Here is a 22,078-nt window from a genome sequence, read left to right on the forward strand (position 1 = left end):
CTACCTGGTCCGAGGTCGTCGTCCAATTACACAAGCTAAAAGAGAATGAGGCGCTGTGAATTTATTAGAACAAGGTACGCAGTATCAAAATGATCATCTAGTCGAGAGACGTTCCATTGAAAGCGAGATGATAGTTTGACTTTGCTAGTTGACAGTGAAATCTATGTTTTACGTTCACAGCTCAATCAGCTATATATCTTGTGTGGAATTCTAGAGTCTTCCGAGTTCTTATCAGATAATATCAGGGCTTATAATTTCATCCACCGAAAATAGGGTTAACAAACCATCTTCCCCACGGTATATCTGAAGAACAAGCGAAGCTGACGTTGTTAATTCAATGGGACAGTTTTTTTTGGGGTGTCGACTAACGATTTTATACTCAGTATTTATCCCAGTGGAGCTATTCTAATTTCTCGACGTCGACTGCGGGCCTATAATACGAATCTGAGCATCCCCCAATACCTCTGCTTCCAGATCTCTCAGTCTGCCACGCCTCTCCGCAATCACCTCCTCCACCCATCTCTGGGTAGCATCAACCTTATTTTCTACTTCCACCTTTTCAAGTTCCCATCGTTCCTCTAACTGCTTCTTTTCATTCTTGTGTTTCTTTGCCACGTCATCTTTCCACCACTCTACTCGTTCCTCTAGATATCTGGTCTTGTCCCGTCGCTCAAGATCCCACACCTGATGTTTATCCTCCTGCTCCCTCCTCAACTCACCTCTGGATTTGCGAATCGTATATTCCATTCCTTTTTGGCCTTGCGATCGTTCTTGAAGCTCCATGATGAGCTCGGCTTCAGCCCGGTTTTCCTCGATGACCCGGGAAGTGTATTCGGCCATGAACTGGGTTTCCAACTCTTGCAGTTTGGCACTAGTTTCAGAATCCAATTTCGCACTCTCGGCCGACTGAGTACTCTTTAAAGAGGTGAGCTGAGCGCTGAACTGCTTATCAAGCACTTTGGCTTCGTATTGCTGGCGAGATTGAATCTGGATGCGCTGGTAAACATGCAAATCCTCCAACTCGACGGCCAAATCTTGAAATTGATCCCTTAGACTCGCTCGTCTCGCCTCTTCCTCCAGTCTTCGAACTTTCTCTTCCTCAGTCCGTTTCGCCTCCGCAGCCGCATTCTCTCGCGCAATAAACTCCTCAACAAGCTGCACATTCCTCCTCTCCTCCTCCTCAAACTCCCTATTCCTCGCCACCCGCGAAGCCTCTTGCATTCGTCTCCTCGTCGCCTCCGTTTGCAACACCGTCAATTCCGCATCCGTACACTCGCAGGTCCGCCAGCGCGCCGAGCATATATAGCAGAATTGCGCTTTGCAGCGACACGTCATGTGTCTGCACCCCGTATTATGCTCAACAAGCGCTTGACAGCTGTAACATCTCTTCCAGCCCTCGAGCTCGGCGAGACGGTTCGTTGCGATGACAGCGGGGTCTTGTTGGCATTCTGTGTTTCTGTGCGCGGCGCCGCGACATATCACGCATGTGCTTTGCCGGCATTTGTGACAGGTTGCGATGTTCTTGTTGGTAATGTGGTCGCGTGACGGGATGAACGTGCTGCAGGTGGGTGAGGAGCAGTAGACTCGGTCGCCTGCGGGGATGGACCATTCGTCGAGGCGGATTTGATATGCTTGTGTGGTTTTGGTGTCGAGATGGGGTCGTATGGTGGCGTAGGGAATGGGGTTGAGACAGCATTTTACGGGCCATTGGGCTTCTGCTTCCATTGCGTTCCTAATTCCTGTTAGGATGCTTGGGGAGAGTGGTATTACCGAGATGTGAGGCAAACTTACTTGATAAGTCTTTGGAAGCAATCTCCGCAATAACTGTGGCAGGTCAACTTTACCATTTTGACTTGTGGAAAGTCGTCGAGACAAGACACACACTCACTAAAATCGTTAGTCACTATGTTTAACTCTTTGGATACAAGTAAATTACTTAGTCAATGATGTGTCGGCGGCGTCAAAACCTTCGTTTGTGTTTGTTTTTGACAAAGTGAGAACACTTGTCATTTCACCAAGCCTTCTCAAAGGACTTCGCGATTCTTTTCGATGCTTGAATTTCGAAGCCAAGCCAGATAGGAACGACTTATCCTCCCTCGGGGATGATCCCGTAGAATTACCCTTACTGTCTCTTCGTGATCCATACCCAGAGTCATTGGAGTGAACTGAAGAGGCACTACCCATACTGGTACGCTCTTCCTCGGAGTATGCAAGTTGATCTAAACCAGCGCCTAATGTCGACTAAAGAAACAAGACATTAGCTAAATTTTGACAAGTAAAAGCATTGTTGTTTACCTCGGCTCTTGGTCTTCCAGACACGCGTCGAGATCTTCCTAGTGGTTTGCTGGCTCGTGCCGCAGCTTCTAGTTCTCGAGACTCTTCTAAATGTCTTGCTTGCAAAGCATCAATCGAGGATTGTAAGAGCCCTTGGATCTCTTCAGATGTGTTGTCGGGATGATTGAGGAGTTCTGCTGGTGGATCATAACGTTTCCAGTCAACATCCGTGGTATCAGACATGTTTGCAGTCATTGACTTGAATGCTAAGTGATTTGTCGATCGTGTTCTGCTGTTTCTCTTCAGACTAAATAATTGCTCTTCATTGGAATTTGATGAGGATGCTAAAGTCCATGATGTTGCTGCGTCAGGAACTGGAAGTAATTTCTTGGAAAAGTTGATAGAGCGCGTTGTTGATACTGGCCGGTAATTCTCGTGAACTGATTCGATAGCAGCTACAGCATCCCAGGACCAACTACCTGGCATGGAAGATACGGTTGCCATTTCGTGAATTTGTAAGGACGGGGATGAAGCGTTGTTAGTTGAGACAATTCACGACAATGAATTAATACAATGAAGTAGTATATACTTTCGGACACAGGATATAAGAATCCTATCTTATGACCCCGCTTGTGAACATGTGCTCAGTATAGCGAATCAATTCTTACTTTACCAGTTATGGACTTAGTCGTTAAAATCAACACAGCCACTTGAGTGAGAGAAGCAAGGCTTCATTACAACCTTCGGTGAAACATCGAGCATAGCTACGGCTTTCTACACAGGACCCTATGGGTAAGGGAATACTACAAACTTCAATAACTGACCATCAAAAAAATTCGCTCATAGGCTTAAGCTCCGCTTTCCAGAATGCATCTGATCGTAGGTGGTAGTACTAACGGTTATCCCGCCTCAGAGGCGGAGTCGACGCCAAACAATTAAGCGAGGCTTCTCGAAGTCTGGCATGAAGACTGCCTAACCCGCTGTTCGACCATCACAACTCTGATAATGGAGAAATCGATCCGAAACTCTACAAGAGACAATACAAAGTCCCCGCAATGATTCTTGGGACTCTGTCATTGGAGAAGGATTCGGTGGCCGACAACACGTGCTCGTTTTGAGCCCCTTTTCAGTCGGGCGTGAACACGTGCTTGGTGCCTACACTAATGAGCTGTTTAGGCTTTTTCTTGAGTGCTAGGAGGGTGTATAAGCCTTGATAGTGGAGGTCTAATGGATTGAGAAAAGGTTGATAAGTTTATTGATTGAGATGGTGTTGTGTTGAAGTGCTGTAAAGATTTGGTGAGGGTCAAGTAGTCAACCTGTGGTCTCGTGATCATATATCTCCCTTTTACCAAGGCAGTCACGGAAATACTTCAAACAAATTCAGGATGAGGAACGGGAGAAATTGGGACATGACCGTCATCTATTCGGGAAGTGGTCTCCTTAAATGTATGTTTACAGGAAACACGACATCCCAAAACTTGCTCGCTTGGGCCCTGTGTCGTGGTGTGATTGATGTTGAGAATTCGTTAAAATCTTGGTAACAGGTATCTTTCCACATCTACTTTTGGTGGCAATATACCTAACTCTCTGTGCGATCCCTCATGATCTAAGCGCTGAGAACACATACCATATTGTGTTGTCCGTGAAAATACAAAAATCTCAATTCATGACATTAAACAATAGCAAGAACTAGATTTCCTAATTAGTGAAACTCTACGATATTTAAGCAAGTTTGAGCTATGAATAATCATTGAAACTCGTTTCTCACGTTAGTAAACACCAGTATTCTAAGTTTTGGTGAACATAAATCAGCTCAATTCAAAGGCAGAACGTCGCTTGACTCCGTGAGATCAATGATCGTTTCGTTCTTTCCATCATGCTGACGGTGGAAGTATATTCGAGTTACTGTTTGATTAAAGCATGAAAACTATACTTTTCGAAAGTCTAATGGCGACCCCATATTTGCACTTCCCTTTTGGTTAGAAACTTCGCCAAATATGGCCAAAAGTCGCGAGCCCTTTTTATTTTGTTGTCTGTGAGCCTCAACAAGTTGATAGACAGGGATAGTATAGAAGATCCAAAGAATTTGTCGATCATCCTCTGGGTTCGACTTCGAATATATGCTCGCTCCTAAGTCTATTTCCTATCACGAAGTTGATATTCTCAAGAACCTACCAGTACCGGCTGTATGAGCCGAAGCACTTCCAAAATAGTTCACTCGAAATGATTGATACAAACTGTCTGCGTAAAGACTGCCTGCTTTCTCCGGTCCAGATCACTAAATTCAATTGCCGAAAAACTCGCAAAGACAAGGTCAATGTGCGCCGTGAACCTCTTTCTTGGCACATGATATCCATTCTCTTTCCCATCACAGAGCGGTCAATTTTATTGGACGATCGAAAGAGATATTCGACTGTCCTAGCTCGGCCATTGCAAATAACTTGCTGGGGCTGTTAGACGAGAGCACTTCAAGACTTGGGCATTCTTTCTACTATGACTCTACGAGATAAGACTGTCTCGGCAAATGAAGCTGTGTAGAATCCCATGGTTCGGTGTATAAATGTCATCTCGCCATTGTAAGGTGGCATACTCTCAACAACTTTATGAAATCCGATGTTCTCTCTAAATACTAGTTGCGCAAATCAGCGGCTGAATGCCTCCAATAGATCCAAAGGTTGTAAAATGGATAAAATGGATAAAAGGTGAAAGTGTCTGTTATAAAATGTAATGTAAGTTGTCGAGAAAAGGGTTGAGAACTCGCCAGGAACCATAATTCAACACACAGTCTCAAAGCAAGGACCTGCAGGAAAAAGACTCAATGATACCCATTTACTGGAACGTTCGCGGCGCGTTTGCGCAGGGAGCAACAATACCGAAGTGTAAGGTTCGTCACACGATAAGACTCATCGAAGCCTGGAATCGAATCTCTCGAGCTCAAAGCTGCGCCCTGCTATCAACTTCCAGTCAGCCTGACCATGCAACAAGACCACCGGCCCCTATCCGAATATCTGTCACAGATTATTGTGGCAACCACAATTTCCAAGTGCTCGTATCTTACTCTGTTGAACGCGTTCAGATCCGGATTCTAAGATTTATATTAAAAGTCCACAAATTCTGTCAATCTACTCCGGTTCCAGAGCCAACGGCTATCTCCACCAGACCCTGTAATCCTCCGCCTGGGCTTTTCTAAGTTTCGCTACCCCATGGGCTTTATGGAGCATGTGCGTAAGAATATTCACTGTCATTCAGTCAGTGGTGAACTCTAAAATGCATTGTCTTCGTAAAAGATGGTTTTGTTGCTCGAAGCTTTTACTAGAAATGGTCAACTTGTTCCGCAACGAGGCTCGAGTGGACTACGGTGTAGTAAATCAATAGCCGACATGTTGCCAGAGTTGTGGCAATTCACCACAAATAGGGTTAGACTACAGAAACATGAAGGCTCTGAGCGTATCTGCGCCTCGCGTCGACAAAGCAAAAGTTGTTATCTTCTTCGGTCAAAAGGCTTGATATAGCAGATACCTCGCTTAAGCACTGCGAAGAGACCCTTGGATCTTGCCAATGTTGACTTTCTACTTCTAACCGCACAAATAATACCTTCAGGGTCCTGTTGAGAACCCATCGCGTGGCAATCATGCACCGAACTTTATAGAGTTTGGTTGCCAATCCGGTGGTACCTTTCGGGTTGATTCCCCTGGCGATAATGTGGAGCATTCAGCTTTAGGCGATCAGTTCTTCCAGACTCAGGATGTTACGATGCGGCGTAGTGATCGGACGCAAACATATACCGAACATTTCCGACCTGCAAAGCAACCTGAACACGTTGCGGCGTAGAGAGCGGGATTGTGCAATGTAAATGTTACCACGACTTGGCACATTATTGCCGATATGGTGATCAATCCCAACGTTATCAAAGCGTGGCTTGATGCCAATGTTTGACTGCTATGAGCAAATTCGTCACTATCAGAACCTTAATGAGTACAGTCGTCAGCATTGGTAAAATAGTTCGTTACATGAGTAGAGTAACATCGGCAGATGATGAACCCCAGGTTTTATAATGTTGCTGCACCACTGAAGCAGGCAAACCTTCTCCTCGCAAGGCTCGCATTTTCACCTCCCAAAAGGACAAAGCCAAACTCTAATAGCCTCCTAACTGCCTTCTTCAAGGACATCTTCCTTGCAATCCTTCTTCGGGGGTTCCATACCTCAATAGGCAAGCCACCTACCGGCCCCAAAACCGCCATCTTCGGCATCTCACCCAGAAACAGCTGCTTCAAACGTTTCGCCAAGCCACTGGGAAAACTCGGTTATTTCTGACAACCTCGACGACAAAAACATCACTGACTCGCAATGAAAGACAACACTTGGCTCACGACTTCATTAAAAGATAATGCAGTTGAGAGTACGAGATGTATGAATCGTCGTTGAATCGCTATTCGTTGTCTTACTTAATAATCGTTCCATAAGCCACTTCTTATCAATGGATCGGTTGCGTGCCGACATTAGTGCCCTCCTAGTAGGGCAAACTAGTAGTTCGCATTGACACCTCCTTTCCGTTCTCAAGGATGTTTCACAATAATGCTCTCTCCTCCCCCACCATTAAGAGGAGTGTCCCACCAGCCGGCCCGCAGTATAGTTTGGATGACCTATGAATTGTGCTAATTTCTGGAGCCGTTAGTATGATTGGCCTTGCGAGAGGGGGATGCGATCATCATTAACTTCCATCAGGGTGCGTCCCCAGTATGTGGCTTCCCCATTTTATATTGGTTTTCTAAAACTGTGACAGGTGTGCCCTGGTGAAAGTGTCTCCGTTTTAAAGATATCAGAATCTTGATTGGAAGAAGACGTTCAAATGATCTGCCGGGGATTTTTATTCCCAGTAAGGTACCACAGAAAAGCTGAGACCACATTCACTGTGTTCGGCATGAAAACTCACCACCCTCGACAGAGCAGGTTCTCCGGTCCCACCAGGTTCATCTCTTAAGAAGACCATTCGAACCCCAGCTGGAAGTCCACAAATGTGCTTCAAGATCCCTATGTAATCTCCTGGTCGGGATTGTCGAATTTCATAAGTCTGCATGTTTTCCAGATCGGTGGCATTCGAACGCGTCCGATAGCCTTCCCTGTTCGATCTTCTACGGTATCTGTGCTGGTGTAGAGAATGAAGGGTTTCGTCGGTCTCCTCGTTCTGGCATTCGTGTCAACGGGAATCGCTCAGAGCGCTCAGGAGCTTCTGGCGACGACACCACAATGCGCTGTAAGTATATTCTCTTTTCGGTCCTCGATCTTAAGACCAGCACTAACGATCTACAGCTCACCTGTCTGATCGGTCATGTAACTAATTCGACATGCTCTCTGACGGATACGCCATGTGTGTGTTCGAACGCACCACTACAAGCCGATATTGCTACTTGCGTTGAGGCAAGTTGTACGACTAGGGAAGCCCTCAGTAAGCTTCACTGAAGTCCTTGCGTTGCTACGGCTTTCCTAACTGCCTACCAGAAGCACAAAATGCCACCTCAATTCTCTGTAATCATCCAGTACGTGATATGTCTACTACCTACAGCAATATCTACACAACGATGGGTGTGCTGTCTGGTGTGACCATTGGACTTCGAATTCTTTCCAAATTTGTCACAAAATCGGACTGGTATTGGGACGATTATATCATTTTATTCACCTTCGTGTCTGGTATACCCTCCTCTGTAATTGCTGGCCAGTACCTAGCCAAATCCGGAATAGGAAAAGATGTTGTAAGTACAGTGTTAAGCAAAGATAGTGAGACTTTGACATGAAACTGACCGCACGTTGTAGTGGAAAGTCCCCTTTGACGACATCACGAAGTTTGGGTTCTATTTCTATATCATGGAAGTTCTCTACTTCTCCCAGGTCGTGACTATCAAACTCTCACTTCTGTGCTTTTTCCTACGCATCTTTCCTCAGAAGAAGATGAAGTGGACCATCCTAGCAACAATTGGTGTCAATATCGTGTACGGCATAACCTTCGTCTTCCTAGGGATCTTTCAATGCGCTCCAGTCAGCTTTTTCTGGACGAAATGGGATGGAGAACAATCAGGGGTATGCTATCACAACAATGCAATGGCATGGGCGAATGCCTCCATCAGCATTCTCCTGGATATATGGATGCTCGCAATTCCTCTCTCGCAGATCTACAGTTTGCAACTCCACTGGAAGAAGAAGATCGGGGTCGCTATGATGTTTACAGTTGGCACATTGTAAGCTAAACAGTTCCACGTACTAAAGCCTTGTACTAACTCAAACAGCGTCACTGTCGTCTCAATCATCCGTCTACAATCACTTGTCCACTTTGCCAAGTCTCAAAATCCAACCTGGGATAACTACGGCGCCGCAATCTGGTCCGACATCGAGATCAACGTCGGCATCATATGCGCATGCATGCCATCCATTCGAATCCTCCTCGTCCGCACATTCCCCAAGGCATTTGGCTCGAGCGCCGGTACGAGCGCAAAGAACTACGCGAGCGGCTATGCAGCAAACACGGACAATCGCAAGCGGGGGAATTCGAGCAGCAAGTTGGCAAGCTTTGCGAATGATGATATGGAAGGGATCTTGTATGAGCAGTCGTATACTGTCGAACTCGATAAAATGTCGTCGAAAAGCGTGGATGAATTAGCGGGAAGTGTTAGGGTTTCTGCGAAGGCGATGCATGGGTCGGATATGAGAGGTTGAGATCCAGGCTCATTTACGAATTTCTATGAGTTGTATGTACCATTAGCGATGCGATTGAGTTAGAGATATCGGCTTTAATGTGAATGGATGTTGAAAAGGCCTGTTTAGTCTACTTGTTCTTGGGATATCCTCATGTTGCTCACCGCAAACACTCAAAACGTCAAATTGTGAAATCTTGACTGAGAAGACGGGTATTTGGTAGAGGCTAGAGATCTGGAGAGCGTTGTATATCGACTTAAAGTCGATCACTCCTACTTCGTCCCCAACCCAAAAAACAACCTCTTCTCCCCAAACACCCCAGGTAACTTCGAAGTCTCCGGACACAGCACAAACTCCGCCTCTCTACACCCCGCACCCTTCAACAGCTCAACAACACTCTTCTCCGTAAATACACTATCATTCAACGTATGCCTCACGTCCCCCAACCCCGCTTCCTTCAATACCCCCTCCGCAGGCCAATCAGCCACCGCCTCGTTCGCCCAGTCGATAACCAGAATCCTGCCCCCTATAGCTAACCGCTCAACGAGTTTTGTCAGCATGAGTTGGGGGTCTGCGAAGTGGTGGAGTGCCATTGAAGTTACGGCGATATCGAAGTCACTGTATTCGCCTTTTATCAGTGCGTCGAGCATGGCGTCGGTTGGGGCGAGGAGGTCAGCTTGGATGGCGGACATGTCGGCGTTGTTTGTGCGAGCGGGTGAGTTGTAGAGGTCGACCATTTTGTCGGATACGTCGATGCCGCGGATGGTTGAGACGTGAGGGAGTAGTGCCTAGGATATTTGATCAGCTCGAGTCAAAGTGGTGTTGGAAGTGGACGTACTTTGGAGATCAACCCATTACCACAAGCGTAGTCGAGGAGTTTCATCGGCTTTTCTGTCTTGTTGGGAGGGGTACCAAGCCATTCGAGATGTGCGAGTATGTACGCAGTGATTTGGTTACCCAGATCAACGATCCATTGCTGCTTAAAGGCAGATTCGCCAACGTCACTATTGAGCTATCAGCGAGACCAATATGTTGGGCAACTCTCTTATCTCACTTCATATGCTTGCGATTCAGCTCTCCTAGATTATCGGCCGACATTGCAATGACTGAAATGTCGAAAGTGGAAAACTTGAGGTAGAAGTGTAATGTTAAGGGCTTCTCTGAGAATGATTCTCTGTTTAAAGTACTCTGTACTTCTATTGAGCAATAAAGTGTAGAAGAAACCGCTTTTTATAGGTGTAAAGCGCATTTCCACGACCCGGAGACATATCTGCAAATGTTTCCGAATTGCGGCCACTTTACTCGGAGACAAAACGGAGAGCAGGGATACGAGACCATATTTCTCAGTATACTTGAGCACATTTGAGTCAATTTGAAAATCTAATTCTCTCCGGAGTTATCTCTATTCCCTTGACCAAAAATCGTATCTGTAGTGTTTTTATCGTGGACGCAGATAGTATATCATGTGACGACGCGCAATTTAATACTCAGGGGTCTAGGGACATCATCTAGGCTCAACGATGCTATGACGTGAGGTTTAGTATCATGACCATGTAAAGGATCTTGAAGGGATCAAGTGTTCTCAAAGTGACAAGTTGTGAGCTGCCTCTGACGCCGTCCCTTAGCGAGCATCGAGTCTCGACACTTCGCAACATGCATGTCATCAATCCATCAATTCTATACTAATCAATGCGAGTTGGCTCAGAAATAATGCAATTATACAATTCCAAGACGGCAATTCGTTGTCACATTAGGGTTCACAAGCCGTGTTAAGCTCTAAAGGTTTACTACCTCAGAAACACCTCGAAAAGAAAACACGCCACGAACTTCTACGGGAACTCGTCATCAACAAAGACCAAAGGATAAATGCTTTGCTGTCAAACTACTTCATAAAGATAAATTTCATGAGCATAGGCTTTGGCTGTACCGAAAGAGACTCCCTAGCTGATCTTCACGAACAGACCAAGTAAAGAGTAGATGGGCGGATCCTGGATAAAAGCCGTGAAAAAAAGACAACCGTTTTTGAAAGAGGCAGAGAGAGTAAAAATCAAGGGTATATTTCAACAGCCAAAACAGAACCACAATAAATACTTGATGCATATCTCCTCAGAATCAAAGGTTCTAAGATGCAATTCGAAGCATCACGAGGTCCCATAATGAGACCGCTATGTTTGGAGACTGAAGCACGTAACATGCAGAAGATAAATGGCCACCCAGTCACTTTGTCACCCACACTGTCCAAAGCTCTAGGTAAAAACAAGTACTTCAAAGTCCCTAAACTGTAGACCTCTTGGATGTCATTAGCAGCCGAACGTCAAGCAATGCATTATTTAAACAAGTTCGTAGGATATATTCGATTGTGTGACGTGAAATTCTCTTGATATCCGGTAAGGATGCATACTCACTGATCAACATGTTAATTCAAGATGTAAGTGCAGCGACAGAGATAGAAAAACTTCTGTGAAGAACGATGCTTAATGAAGAGAGCATGTGAACCATGCCACTATGTTTTCGAGATAACAAAAAGCTAAGCACTGCTCAAGAGAAATGAACAATTCCAGCACGAAACCCCCCCAAAAAACACAAACATCATAAAGCACATCTTGCAAAATATCTGAGACTTCTGAATTTCATCCCCTTACAAGGCGTAAGACTAGGCACTCCAACAGAAAATCAACCAATCCAACACCACGCGGATAAATCTCACGACTCAGCCACAGCCTCACCCATCCTCATACGCTCACCGCCAACACAACAGCACTACCTAGGTATGCTTTCAAAGTCTCTCAAGTTAATCCAATTCATACAACAAACCTTATACAACAAAAAACAGAAAAACACACACAAACAATGTTATGTACCGTCTGTCAAGATCTCCCAAAGCTAGGGGAGGATGAACGAACCGTCCGCAAGACCCATCACCGCACATACGCCAGCCTGCAGCACTCTATCGAGATAGGCTGCTACATGTGCCAAAGGCTGTGGAACTCACTCTCCGCCGAACAAAAGGTTCTGGTTTCAGCCTTTTCTATCGACGAGGATAAGATGGAAATTGAGTCAGCGTCAGGTGAATCTGGATTTTCAGTAATATCTTTAGAAAAGTTCTATCCAGAGACGTATCATTTGAAAATTGTCGTCCAATGTTTGTCAGGACAAGCAAGATATTATGGATGTAGTGAATTTTTGCAGTCTTTCAAGGGTATGTACATATTAAAAGCTAAGAGATGTGAGGGAAGGTCGAAACTAACATTTTTGCAGGCTCCTTAAGAGCCATGACACACGGAGAAATTGACGATCTTTCTCCGAGCACAAAATCAGCCAGCACGCTGACCCTCGCTCAGAAATGGATTGCAGACTGCACAGCAAACCATCCCCGATGTAGCATACTCGAGAAGAGGACAAGATGGTATCCAACACGTCTACTTGACTGTGGGAAGTCCACGACCTTAGAAGGGTGCTGTCGTGTGATTGAGAGCCGTAATACCCGTCTGAGCGGGCCATACATGACACTAAGCCATTGTTGGGGTCTTGCTAATTGTCTTAGGCTGACAACAGAGAACTACTCCCAACTCAGCGATGAGATCGCGCTATTGAGTCTACCCAAGCTATACCAAGATGCTGTATATATTGTGAGAGTCCTGGGGATTAGATATCTGTGGATTGACTCTCTTTGTATCATTCAGCAAGGTGACGATTCCACGGATTGGCGGCACGAAATCACACTTATGAGCGACGTGTACCTGAATACGTTTTGCAACATATCTGCAGCCGATGCCCCAGATAGTAACCATTCCATATTTTATTCTAGGGACCCTAGCCTCGCTCGCCCAGAAATTTTGAACCTCGAAGTTGGTAGTCTCTGCACCCCTTACCACACTCGGGACTCATATTTCTGGAAGGATGAATGTTCCAATGCTCGAATAAACACTCGGGCCTGGGTCCTCCAAGAACGGCTTCTGTCCCCACGTCTTTTGCACTTTGGTGCAAATCAAGTACTGTGGGAATGTCGTGAGAAGGATGCTGCAGAGATCTATCCCAACGGTCTGCCACGGGACTTTGTCTCACCTCTTAGGCCGTTTAAAAGTATTTTTCATGGGAGTTCGTCAGAAAGCTTGACTCAAGGTAGTCTTGCCGGGTACGAGATTTGGATCACCATAGTTCAGGCTTACACAGCTTGTAAACTCACTTTTCCTAGCGACAAAGTGGTAGCTCTTTCTGCTATAGCGAAGGTGATGGCTAACATTCTCGATGACGAGTATGTAGTTGGAATGTGGCGTCGCTACTTGGAGCGTGAACTGCTATGGGGTTTGATAGATAAACCCATGGCATCGGACGAAGACATTCAGACTGGATCGGAATCATACCGTTCGCCGAGTTGGTCATGGATGGCCACGAATAAAAGAGTTAGGCCTGGGAGGGTAGACGTTGAGCCAGAAGATATGTTGATTGAAGTTGAAGATCTTAAATTGAGTTATTCAATGCACAGCAACGCTGGTTTGGTGCCTGGAGGATGGTTGCGTCTGCGGGGTATGCTCAAGACTCTGAAGCTATTGCGCAACCCTGATAATTCTGAGCCCGGTCGGCCTGCTAACATTTGGGTTATGGTCGTCGGTGGAGTGCCTTTGGCTATCAACGGAAGAAGAGGGCGGGAACGGCAGCCCGAAGTTGCTTTCGATCATTTCCACCACGATTTTGATAAGCAGAACGCAGACGGGACTCTGTATTGCATGCCAGCGAAATACAAGAATAAAAAAATATTCTATGTCCTGTTGCTGGAGGCGGTTGATCAAGAGCGAGCTACCTTTCGTCGGATAGGACTTGGATGCACGGGGGCAAGCGCTCTAAGATCCCACATCCACCACATCATGACATCCTATGACAACCAGCCAGAGCACCTGTGTGCGCACTACTTGTGTCGGGATGGTTTACATTCGGTGAAAATCATATGATCTGAAGACGAATCCTTCAAGAATGAAAATATATTAGTTGTGAGAAAAATAAAGAGAATCCACAAAAAGGCCCGCGTATCAGCGAAGATTTTGATGTATCAGGAGGCTACAGTGATCTCCCTTATGATGAAGGCGACTAATGCAGCACTGTGAATTGGTGTAGAAGCCATTAGGAGCAGTTGAAGACTGCAGTAGATGACTGAAGCATTAAAAGTATCATCGCGTGCTTCAGCGACACTTGTGTAGAAGAGATACCATATTTGAAACGATGAAACGACGAAACAATGAAAGACATGTTCAGATCATCGAAGCTCATTGCAGCAGTTCATGTAACAAATCTGAATAGGAAAATTGGGACGAGAAGCTAAACAAATGCTTGTCCGCGCTTTACATAATGTCACCTTTCTGAGATACGAGGCCAGCCAGAAAACGGCGGATCAAAATGTACCAGAGTATTCGTGATAAGGACTAGCAGAGACTTTTGAAACATGTAGGCAAGAAAGCCTGACGGCACGCCAAAGTTTCCCAAGACTTCGAGGGAATTGTATTGACTTGAGCATACTGTCCATGCCTCCATTGAGAAGAAATATGCTAGGAATAGCGACTGCGCAGCGACAACATTTCCAACAGCGTTCACTACTAGTCAGAAGTCCCACGAGATTAGGTGGACGAGGAATCAAAAGAGAGCTTCCAAGCTATGGGGAGTATCGACGGGATCGAGTAGTTTGATGACAGCGAAGTGAAGACATGATCGTCGGTAAATTCATCGTCAAGAAATGCCAGCAAAGCTAAAAGCAATAACCTATGACCAGTTAGTGAGATGTACCCAAAGGATAATCAGGGAGAGACCTATGTGACGGATACATAAACACCGTGAGAAACAGATATAGAGAGCAAGAAGAAGGATAAAACGCACGCATATCAGAGACTCCTAGAAGGTCATAGAGCTACAGGATTCGTAAATTGGAGATATTAATGAATAACTGGGCGCGGATTGTTTAAAGTTGATGAAAGATTGAAGCTCGAAGAAATGTCGTCGAAGTGACAATCATGTCGCGTAAATTTTAGCGTCAAATGCCCCGCGATTTGGTCTCGCAACTTCTCGACCCCTCCATCCAGCATCCCACATCACAACACCATCACCAACCACATCTCAGCACAAGATATAAACAAGCTATCTATCACAATGGCAGACACAGCAGAAGCCCCAACAGAGCCTCAATCCAGAATAGTAACATACTGCGGAGGTAAGCCATATCGTCGTCCATCTCCGCCACATCTACTAACATCCCTCGAGTCTGTTCATTACCACCAGAGGTACACCCCTCCAACCATTCAAACAAGCATACCCATCCCCTAACAAGACGAGGAAGTAGTACTGCGAATTCGGCGGCACCGTAAAGAAATGTCAAGAATGGCTCCAAAAACACGACGAAGACATGTACGACCGCCTCTGGTCTGAAGGTCCACACTCCCCTCCCCCTCCCCTCCCCAATCTAACACATCTCAGACGCTCTCGCCGCCGCAACCTCAACCCTCTCCGTCGACGCGCGCAAACGCGCCGAAAAAGACGCGCACAAGAAAGCCCTCAAAGCCGAAGCGCTCGAAGCAAAACAAGCACAGCAGATCTCCAGCTCCAAAGTGCTCATCAAGCGGATCGAGCGCAACAAGCGGAAATACGTGACGGCGGTGTCGGGGCTCGAGGCGTTCGGACTGGATAACAAGAAGGTAGCGAAGGAGTTTGGGAAGAAGTTTGCGACGGGGAGTAGTGTGAGTAAGGTGCCGAGTGGCGGGGAGGAGATCGTGGTGCAGGGGGATGTGAGCGAGGAGATTGAGGAGTTTTTGTTGGAGAAGTATGATGTTATTCCCGAGGACAACATCGAATTAATCGAGGACAAGAAGAAAAAGGCATCAGCAGGGCCGTAGGATTTGTAGAATAGTGGTGGTGGTGGATGAGGGCATCAAGTTGTGGTGATATATCAAATTTCGCGATGTCAAGGCAGAATTTGACGGATTTACCATGAAGCAATACCACAATGTGATTGCCTTGTCTAACTACAACTTAGAACATATTGAGAAATATTCTCTATGTGCTATAGCGTAACAATGTCATTTGTCTCTGTAAATCGTATATTTCTTATTTCAAGCCACTGTTACCTGTGGACGTCTGTCTACAACCCTCGAGGTAGAAAACCACCCCCAAACATTCCTTCCTCGATAGACATATTTCCCCACATCAAAAGAGACAACATGGGATATTCACTCAAATAAAATGAGAGATTATCTTTCCATGGAGGATACATTAGCTTTATGCAGTAAGAGGTGTCTTTAATATAAACATGTCCTCAGCGGAAGTTAATACACATATATGTTTCTTGGATGGGGAGAATTCGGAACTAAATGCTTTACAGGGTATGCTCATCTGATGATACCAACGATGCGAAAGCCCAATATAGATGCTTCGTTATCATAGAAAACCACGCCGCGTTGGTTCCATCAACATAAACAAAATGTTCTCGAGGCATTGAATCCAGCACATGACATATAGGAAAGACAGAAAGCTCTAACACCGTAACCCTCACATCACTTCAAAACCCACGGATCTTAGATGATTTACTTGCATTTCTTCATAATCCCTATGCAACCCAAAACTCCAACCGCTAACAACCAAAACCAAAACCCCCATACCAATACCCAAAAACACTCTCAATTCCTCTTCCTCAAAACCCTAGTCCCAGTAGCAGCAGCCGCCGCAGGTTTCGCAGCTGCAGCCTTCTTAGTAGCTCCTCCCATCCCCCTCAACGTCCCCATGACCGTTCTCTTCACGGGCTCTTTCTTCGCTGCCACCGGCTTCCGAACCACAGTCGTGTTACTCCCCTCACTCGAATCACTAATCGTACTAGCTCTGCCCCTCGCAGTTCGCATAACAGGTGGTGGTGGAGCAGCGGTCCTTTTCGCTCTTCCAGCTGCTGTTGTGGTTGTTTTTGGCTCAGCTGCCTTTCTAGCTCCCGCACCGCGTGTTGCTTTTGCTTTCTCGACCATATTCGTGAGGATACCTGCTGCCCCGCCTGATGGTACTGGAGCTGTTGGTTTGAGTGGTGATACTGGGCGGGCGAGACCAGATTTCATTGGGACTGCTTGCCGGATTGGTGATCGTGGTAGTGTACGCGAATTGGCTGATCTGGGTGATAACACTTGTGACGGCTGGATTTGCGATCTGGATGCTACTCTCTGTGGTGGGGCAGGACCTCCACGAACTCTCTTCTTCGGGTTTTCAATATCTTCGTTCTCTTTGTCAATTGACATTTCGTCACTATTTGTGTTAGCCTTTAATATGTACATAATAGAGTGAACTCATACCTGACGCGCTTCTTTGGTTTTTGCGGGGAGGGGCTAGCCCGACTGTTTTCTCGTATATCCTCCATTCGATTTTTGTATGGTGAAGCAGCTTTCTCAATTCTCTGAGGACTCTTCTGCGTATTCTTGACCGCAATCTCACTGTACTTTGCGTACAAGTCCCCCATCTTTGCTGTTCTCAATGCCATTGGAATCCGATTGACGCGAATTTCAATACGCGTTCGCAGCCCCTGGGCCTGTAACATGTACTGGGCCCTTAGTTTTCTGGCCCGCTCCGTAACTAATCGTAGATTAGAAGCTGTATGACGCGACGAAAACCGAATCTCTATTCTTACTTTCTAGTTGCAGGTTGTCCATGAGGGCTTGCTTCTGTCCCATTGTGATCCCAGTTCTCGCCTTTTTGGCAGGACTTCTATGCGTTGGAGTTCTCATCGGACTCTGACTTTTTGTTGGTATCATTTGGGGTGGAGCTGGAAAGTTGGACATTTCAGCAGAGCTGTTTGTCGATTCGGTCGACTTGCGCTTCTTGGATCGCGTCGGTGCCATTGCGTTGATTCGAGTTTTGTGGATGAGATGAGGAGAGGTGGCAGTAGGGTTGATCGAGTGAGATCCAACACCGAATTATCTACTCGAATTCAAAAATCGATTTTGTAACGTGGTAGTTCTCAGTCGCGATGTCTTGTGAATCTCAAAGTAAACAAAAGCGCATCAGAGCCGCATCGCTAGAATGCCGGGCTGCTAACCCCGAACAGGCTCAAAGCTACATGGGTGTCACGGCCAGGGACGCAGTCCACGCAGGCAAAGCTACCTGAACATCAACACCATCACTGATTGCCATCACCTTTCCACAGTATCTGCCACACCACTTATACTCGCCGCTTCCATCCAAACCAAACTCTACGACGCCATTCGAATCGACTATAACTGTCTGCGAAAGATAAATCAGCAGCCATGGGTCTCGAAGCAGTAATGATAGTGGTGGACAACTCTGAGAGCAGTCGAAATGGAGATTACACACCAACACGATTCGAAGCGCAGTCCGATGCTGTATCCCTCATCTTCTCCGCAATTACGCAGGGGAATCCAGAATCGTCGGTAGGACTCATGAGTATGGGTGGGAAAGGTCCGGAGGTACTGGTCACTCTGACAACAGATCATGGAAAGATTCTGGAAGGATTGCATCGAACGAAAGCAAAGATTCGAGGAGAGAGCCACCTGGCTACGGGGATTCAGATCGCGGGGGTATGTACATTATAACCCTAAAGGGATCTAGACAGCAGACTGATTGGGATAGTTGGCACTCAAACACAGACAAAACAAGTCGCAGCGGCAGCGCATCATCGTTTTCACATGCAGCGCCATTCCAGAAGACGAAAAGACTCTTGTCAAGTTAGCGAAGAAGATGAAGAAGATTGGTGTCAACATTGACTTTGTAGCGTTTGGCGAATTGGACGAGGACACAACCAAAAAGCTTACCTCATTCAACGAGACAGTGAAGAGCTCGGAAGGATCATATTTATCAATCATCCAACCAGGACCAGGGCTTCTCAGCGACCAACTTATTACCACCCCAATATTGAATGGTGATGGAGCAGGAGCATCAGGCGGTATGGGGGATGCTGCTGCGGGAGGTGGTGGTGGTGATTTCGAGTTTGGGATCGACCCAAGTGTGGACCCAGAATTGGCTCTTGCGTTGCGTATGTCTATGGAGGAGGAGAAAGCAAGAGTGGACAAACAGAACAAGGAGAAGGCGGATGCAGATGCAAAGGCTGCGTTACCGGAAATTAAGGAAGAAGACGAGGCGTCACAGCCATTACTGAATAAAGACGGCGAGGCTAGCGGGTCAAAGGACGACAAAAAGGATGATAAGGATGATGGGGATAAAATGGATACGGCATAGGTGGTGTTCGGAAGTATAGCATTGCCGATGGCGTTGGGATGTACCAATAGATGATGCCATGGAATGGTATCGTGGGCCGTTTGCTCTGGCACTTTTAGCCTTCTATAACCGTATTCCTCAGCTGTGCTGAAACCCTCCCTACAATCGTGAAAGAGTTGACGTCTCTGAGCGACACAATACCCAACACTCTGAATCTACTCCTTTGGCCTGTAGTTGCTTCTCTGAATATACCCTCGAGAGCATCAAAACTACCGATGCGTTCCTCACATCGAGAGCCCATAAACACAATCGGCTCATTACAATCCCCCAACGCTCTCTTCGACTCCAGACCCTCTTGTTCCCAATGCTCTCGACAGGTATCTTCTTCAACCCGGACTCTGTCCCCCATATATCCTCAATCTTCCCAGTCCTTTCAATGCCTATCTCATCCCCTCCCCCTTCACCGACTATTAACCCCCCTCACCTCCCTAACCAACCTCCTCTCCCACCCCTCACTCCTAATCGGCATCTCCAAACTATAAAACGGATTCTTCATCACATAATCCGCGTATAACCCGTAGATCGCCCCCATGATCTTATCCACATTCGGCTGCTGCGGCTCCACGAACAGCAGGAACTTCGTGCCTGTCAGCGTGCTGAAGCATTGCAGGCGGAAGTTCTCGGTTTCTAGCACTTCGATGCCGGAGGGGGGGTCGGGGCGGCTGCCTGGGGCGTGTGAGGGGGGGAGGGGGGAGAGACGGGTTGAGATTGCGTGGACGCTGGGGAGGTGTTAGCTTGAGAAGAGAAGGGGAAGGAGAGGGAGAGGAGATATGGGGGAGAATGTGATGTTTTGGGGGATGATAGAGGAGGGGGAAACATACCCGTGAAACGTCCCAGCCAGCACCAAATAATCATTAATACTCAATTTATTCAAGCCCTCCGCGAAATCCCTCTGATACACAAGACCCCCCGCTTTATTGATTATGATAAGTGCGTAGACGACCCTGGATGCGTGCTTTGTTAGCCATTGTGCCTTTGTCTGCTTTCGGGGGTTTCGAACATCTTCACCGCTTGATCCAGCAGATTGTGAGGGTAGAAAGTGAGTTTGGGAGCTGTAGATCGTCCAATTCTATCTCCAAGTACTTCTTTGGAGTTCAATTTCGAATTGCGGAATTCGTTGTCGAAGTCGGCGCATCACATACCTATAGAAGTTCACTCCACGCCAAACGCCTCGTCTCGTCTAGACCTCTCCACCCCACCACCCTACAACTTTCCATTCCCAATCCTCACAACCGCAACTCCACAACCCTCAAGCAAACATGTCCGCCACCTACGCAGCCACGTCGCGCTCGCGCGAAGAACCACAGGGAAACGAGGAAGCGTCTGCGGTGTTGCATCTGGGGGAGTTTCAGGATGTGGATGCGTTGACGCATAGTGAGGCGGCGTTGGTTATTAATGCGCTGGTTGCGAAGAGGAAGAATGATCGGAAGAATGTTAATGAGACTGAGTGAGTGGGAGATAGATTTCTTTGGTTTATTGGAGGGGAGGGGAGAGGGTGTATGGGATGGGGGAATGGGGGAATGGGGAAGGGGAAGAGAGAGGGTGGATGGGGATGGGAGATGGGGATGAAGAGAGAGGATATACTTGGAGGGTTTGGGAGGTCTGAATAGAGGGAGCTGGTTAGGACCAAGAGGGATTCTCGCGATCAAACCCCCAGGAAACCTCCTACGGCCTCCTCTCGAATGCCATCCACCAGACCATCCTCCCTCAAGCGTCCACATCTCAGCTCCACGTGCTTCTCCTCAGGGCTACCACCCTCCTCACCCTATCCCCTCTCCTTCTCCAGCCAGCAAGCTTAGAACCAAAGCTAATCAGTTTACTCCCACAGAATCCTCCAAAAAACCACCGACTACCTCGAACACTTCGCCCGTTTCCGCCGCAAAGAAAACGTCGAAGCAGTAGAAAGACTCTTAACCGCCCAGAAAGGGTTGGCGAAGTTTGAGCGCGCGCAATTAGGTAGTTCCCCCTTCTCCTGTTAGAAATTACAACCGTCAGGCACGTAGGTGTTGTCAAGGGAGAGGCATTTTTGAAGGAGAGACATGGTAGAATCACAGGAAAATGGTTAACGTTTAACTAGGATCCCTCTGCTGCGACGAAGCCGAAGAAGCAAAAACCCTGATCCCAAGTCTACAGGATAAGATCACGGACGAGGAGTTACAGGTGTTGCTGGATGATATTAATAAGTTGATGGGATATGGAAACTAGGTGGGGGGCGAGAATGATATCGCGAGGTAGGGTTGAGAGGTGTGATACGTGGAAAGAGAAAATGGGAGGTGGAAGAAAGAACAGGCGTTCAGGACATGACACAAAAAAATCACGCATTTCTTAGGCGTCGGTATGCGTTGTGAGAGAGGGGTTGGGATGGGATGGGGTTTTGGGCGTTTATGGGCCTTAGATTAATTTGCAATGGAATACCTTTTTCTCTTGAATATACTTTCTTGATTATTTAGTTGTTGAGATTTGATGGTTTGTGGGTTTGGCTTTTGTTTTTGTGTGGAGGGTGGAGGATGGTGTGGAATGGATTTGGAGGCTTGTATTGATTTTAGAGGGACGTGTTTGTTGAGATCACAATTCCGCGGGAATGATCACTACGTCCGGGCTTGACTCTGTTAAAGAGAATGAGAAAATGCTGGGACGTAGATTGGATCTTATCAGGATAACTAAGGAGCGTAATGGCTTTTGGGAATTGAAAATTAGAGGGTAAGAAACCTGGACGGCGGTGGATCTGTCTGAGTAAGAGTTCAATAGTGGTTCCTAATCAGACCGTCGCCAGAACGCAGGAGGTAGAGCCTCCCACGTAAAGATTCCACTAAAGGAAAGGGAAAAATAAAGTTAAAAGGGAACCAGAAGAGCCGGAGTAAAAACACTTTGT

At 46.7% G+C, this 22,078-nt stretch overlaps 8 protein-coding genes across 8 annotated transcripts; 5 read left to right on the forward strand and 3 right to left on the reverse strand.

The window, feature by feature from the left end:
• Positions 1-405: 405 nt before the first annotated feature.
• GLAREA_05747 (RING/U-box) lies at positions 406-2,778 on the reverse strand (the record flags this gene model as incomplete). The annotated part of the gene is made up of 4 exons (XM_008079036.1): positions 406-1,732; positions 1,792-1,887; positions 1,937-2,241; positions 2,296-2,778. The coding sequence occupies 4 exons, from the start codon at positions 2,776-2,778 to the stop codon at positions 406-408; spliced, it is 2,211 nt and encodes a 736-aa protein (XP_008077227.1).
• A 4,654-nt stretch (positions 2,779-7,432) lies between these two features.
• Positions 7,433-8,982, forward strand: GLAREA_05748 (CFEM-containing protein; the record flags this gene model as incomplete). The annotated part of the gene is made up of 5 exons (XM_008079037.1): positions 7,433-7,528; positions 7,585-7,720; positions 7,774-8,024; positions 8,086-8,507; positions 8,556-8,982. 5 exons carry the CDS (start codon positions 7,433-7,435, stop codon positions 8,980-8,982), a joined length of 1,332 nt encoding a protein of 443 aa, XP_008077228.1.
• A 251-nt stretch (positions 8,983-9,233) lies between these two features.
• Positions 9,234-10,059, reverse strand: GLAREA_05749 (S-adenosyl-L-methionine-dependent methyltransferase; the record flags this gene model as incomplete). The annotated part of the gene is made up of 3 exons (XM_008079038.1): positions 9,234-9,749; positions 9,800-9,965; positions 10,016-10,059. The coding sequence occupies 3 exons, from the start codon at positions 10,057-10,059 to the stop codon at positions 9,234-9,236; spliced, it is 726 nt and encodes a 241-aa protein (XP_008077229.1).
• A 1,752-nt stretch (positions 10,060-11,811) lies between these two features.
• GLAREA_05750 (uncharacterized protein) lies at positions 11,812-13,910 on the forward strand (the record flags this gene model as incomplete). Its single annotated transcript, XM_008079039.1, has 3 exons — positions 11,812-12,160; positions 12,220-12,415; positions 12,506-13,910. 3 exons carry the CDS (start codon positions 11,812-11,814, stop codon positions 13,908-13,910), a joined length of 1,950 nt encoding a protein of 649 aa, XP_008077230.1.
• A 1,186-nt stretch (positions 13,911-15,096) lies between these two features.
• On the forward strand, positions 15,097-15,836 carry GLAREA_05751 (eIF1-like protein; the record flags this gene model as incomplete). Its single annotated transcript, XM_008079040.1, has 2 exons — positions 15,097-15,157; positions 15,421-15,836. 2 exons carry the CDS (start codon positions 15,097-15,099, stop codon positions 15,834-15,836), a joined length of 477 nt encoding a protein of 158 aa, XP_008077231.1.
• A 780-nt stretch (positions 15,837-16,616) lies between these two features.
• Positions 16,617-17,813, reverse strand: GLAREA_05752 (uncharacterized protein; the record flags this gene model as incomplete). The annotated part of the gene is made up of 3 exons (XM_008079041.1): positions 16,617-17,223; positions 17,271-17,547; positions 17,603-17,813. The coding sequence occupies 3 exons, from the start codon at positions 17,811-17,813 to the stop codon at positions 16,617-16,619; spliced, it is 1,095 nt and encodes a 364-aa protein (XP_008077232.1).
• Positions 17,814-18,218: 405 nt separating this feature from the next.
• On the forward strand, positions 18,219-19,167 carry GLAREA_05753 (vWA-like protein; the record flags this gene model as incomplete). Its single annotated transcript, XM_008079042.1, has 2 exons — positions 18,219-18,509; positions 18,562-19,167. 2 exons carry the CDS (start codon positions 18,219-18,221, stop codon positions 19,165-19,167), a joined length of 897 nt encoding a protein of 298 aa, XP_008077233.1.
• A 1,298-nt stretch (positions 19,168-20,465) lies between these two features.
• Positions 20,466-21,411, forward strand: GLAREA_05754 (HRDC-like protein; the record flags this gene model as incomplete). Its single annotated transcript, XM_008079043.1, has 3 exons — positions 20,466-20,653; positions 21,035-21,162; positions 21,284-21,411. 3 exons carry the CDS (start codon positions 20,466-20,468, stop codon positions 21,409-21,411), a joined length of 444 nt encoding a protein of 147 aa, XP_008077234.1.
• Positions 21,412-22,078: the final 667 nt, after the last annotated feature.

This window comes from Glarea lozoyensis (assembly GCF_000409485.1).
Source record: "Glarea lozoyensis ATCC 20868 chromosome Unknown GLAREA10, whole genome shotgun sequence".
Lineage (NCBI taxonomy): Eukaryota > Fungi > Ascomycota > Leotiomycetes > Helotiales > Helotiaceae > Glarea > Glarea lozoyensis.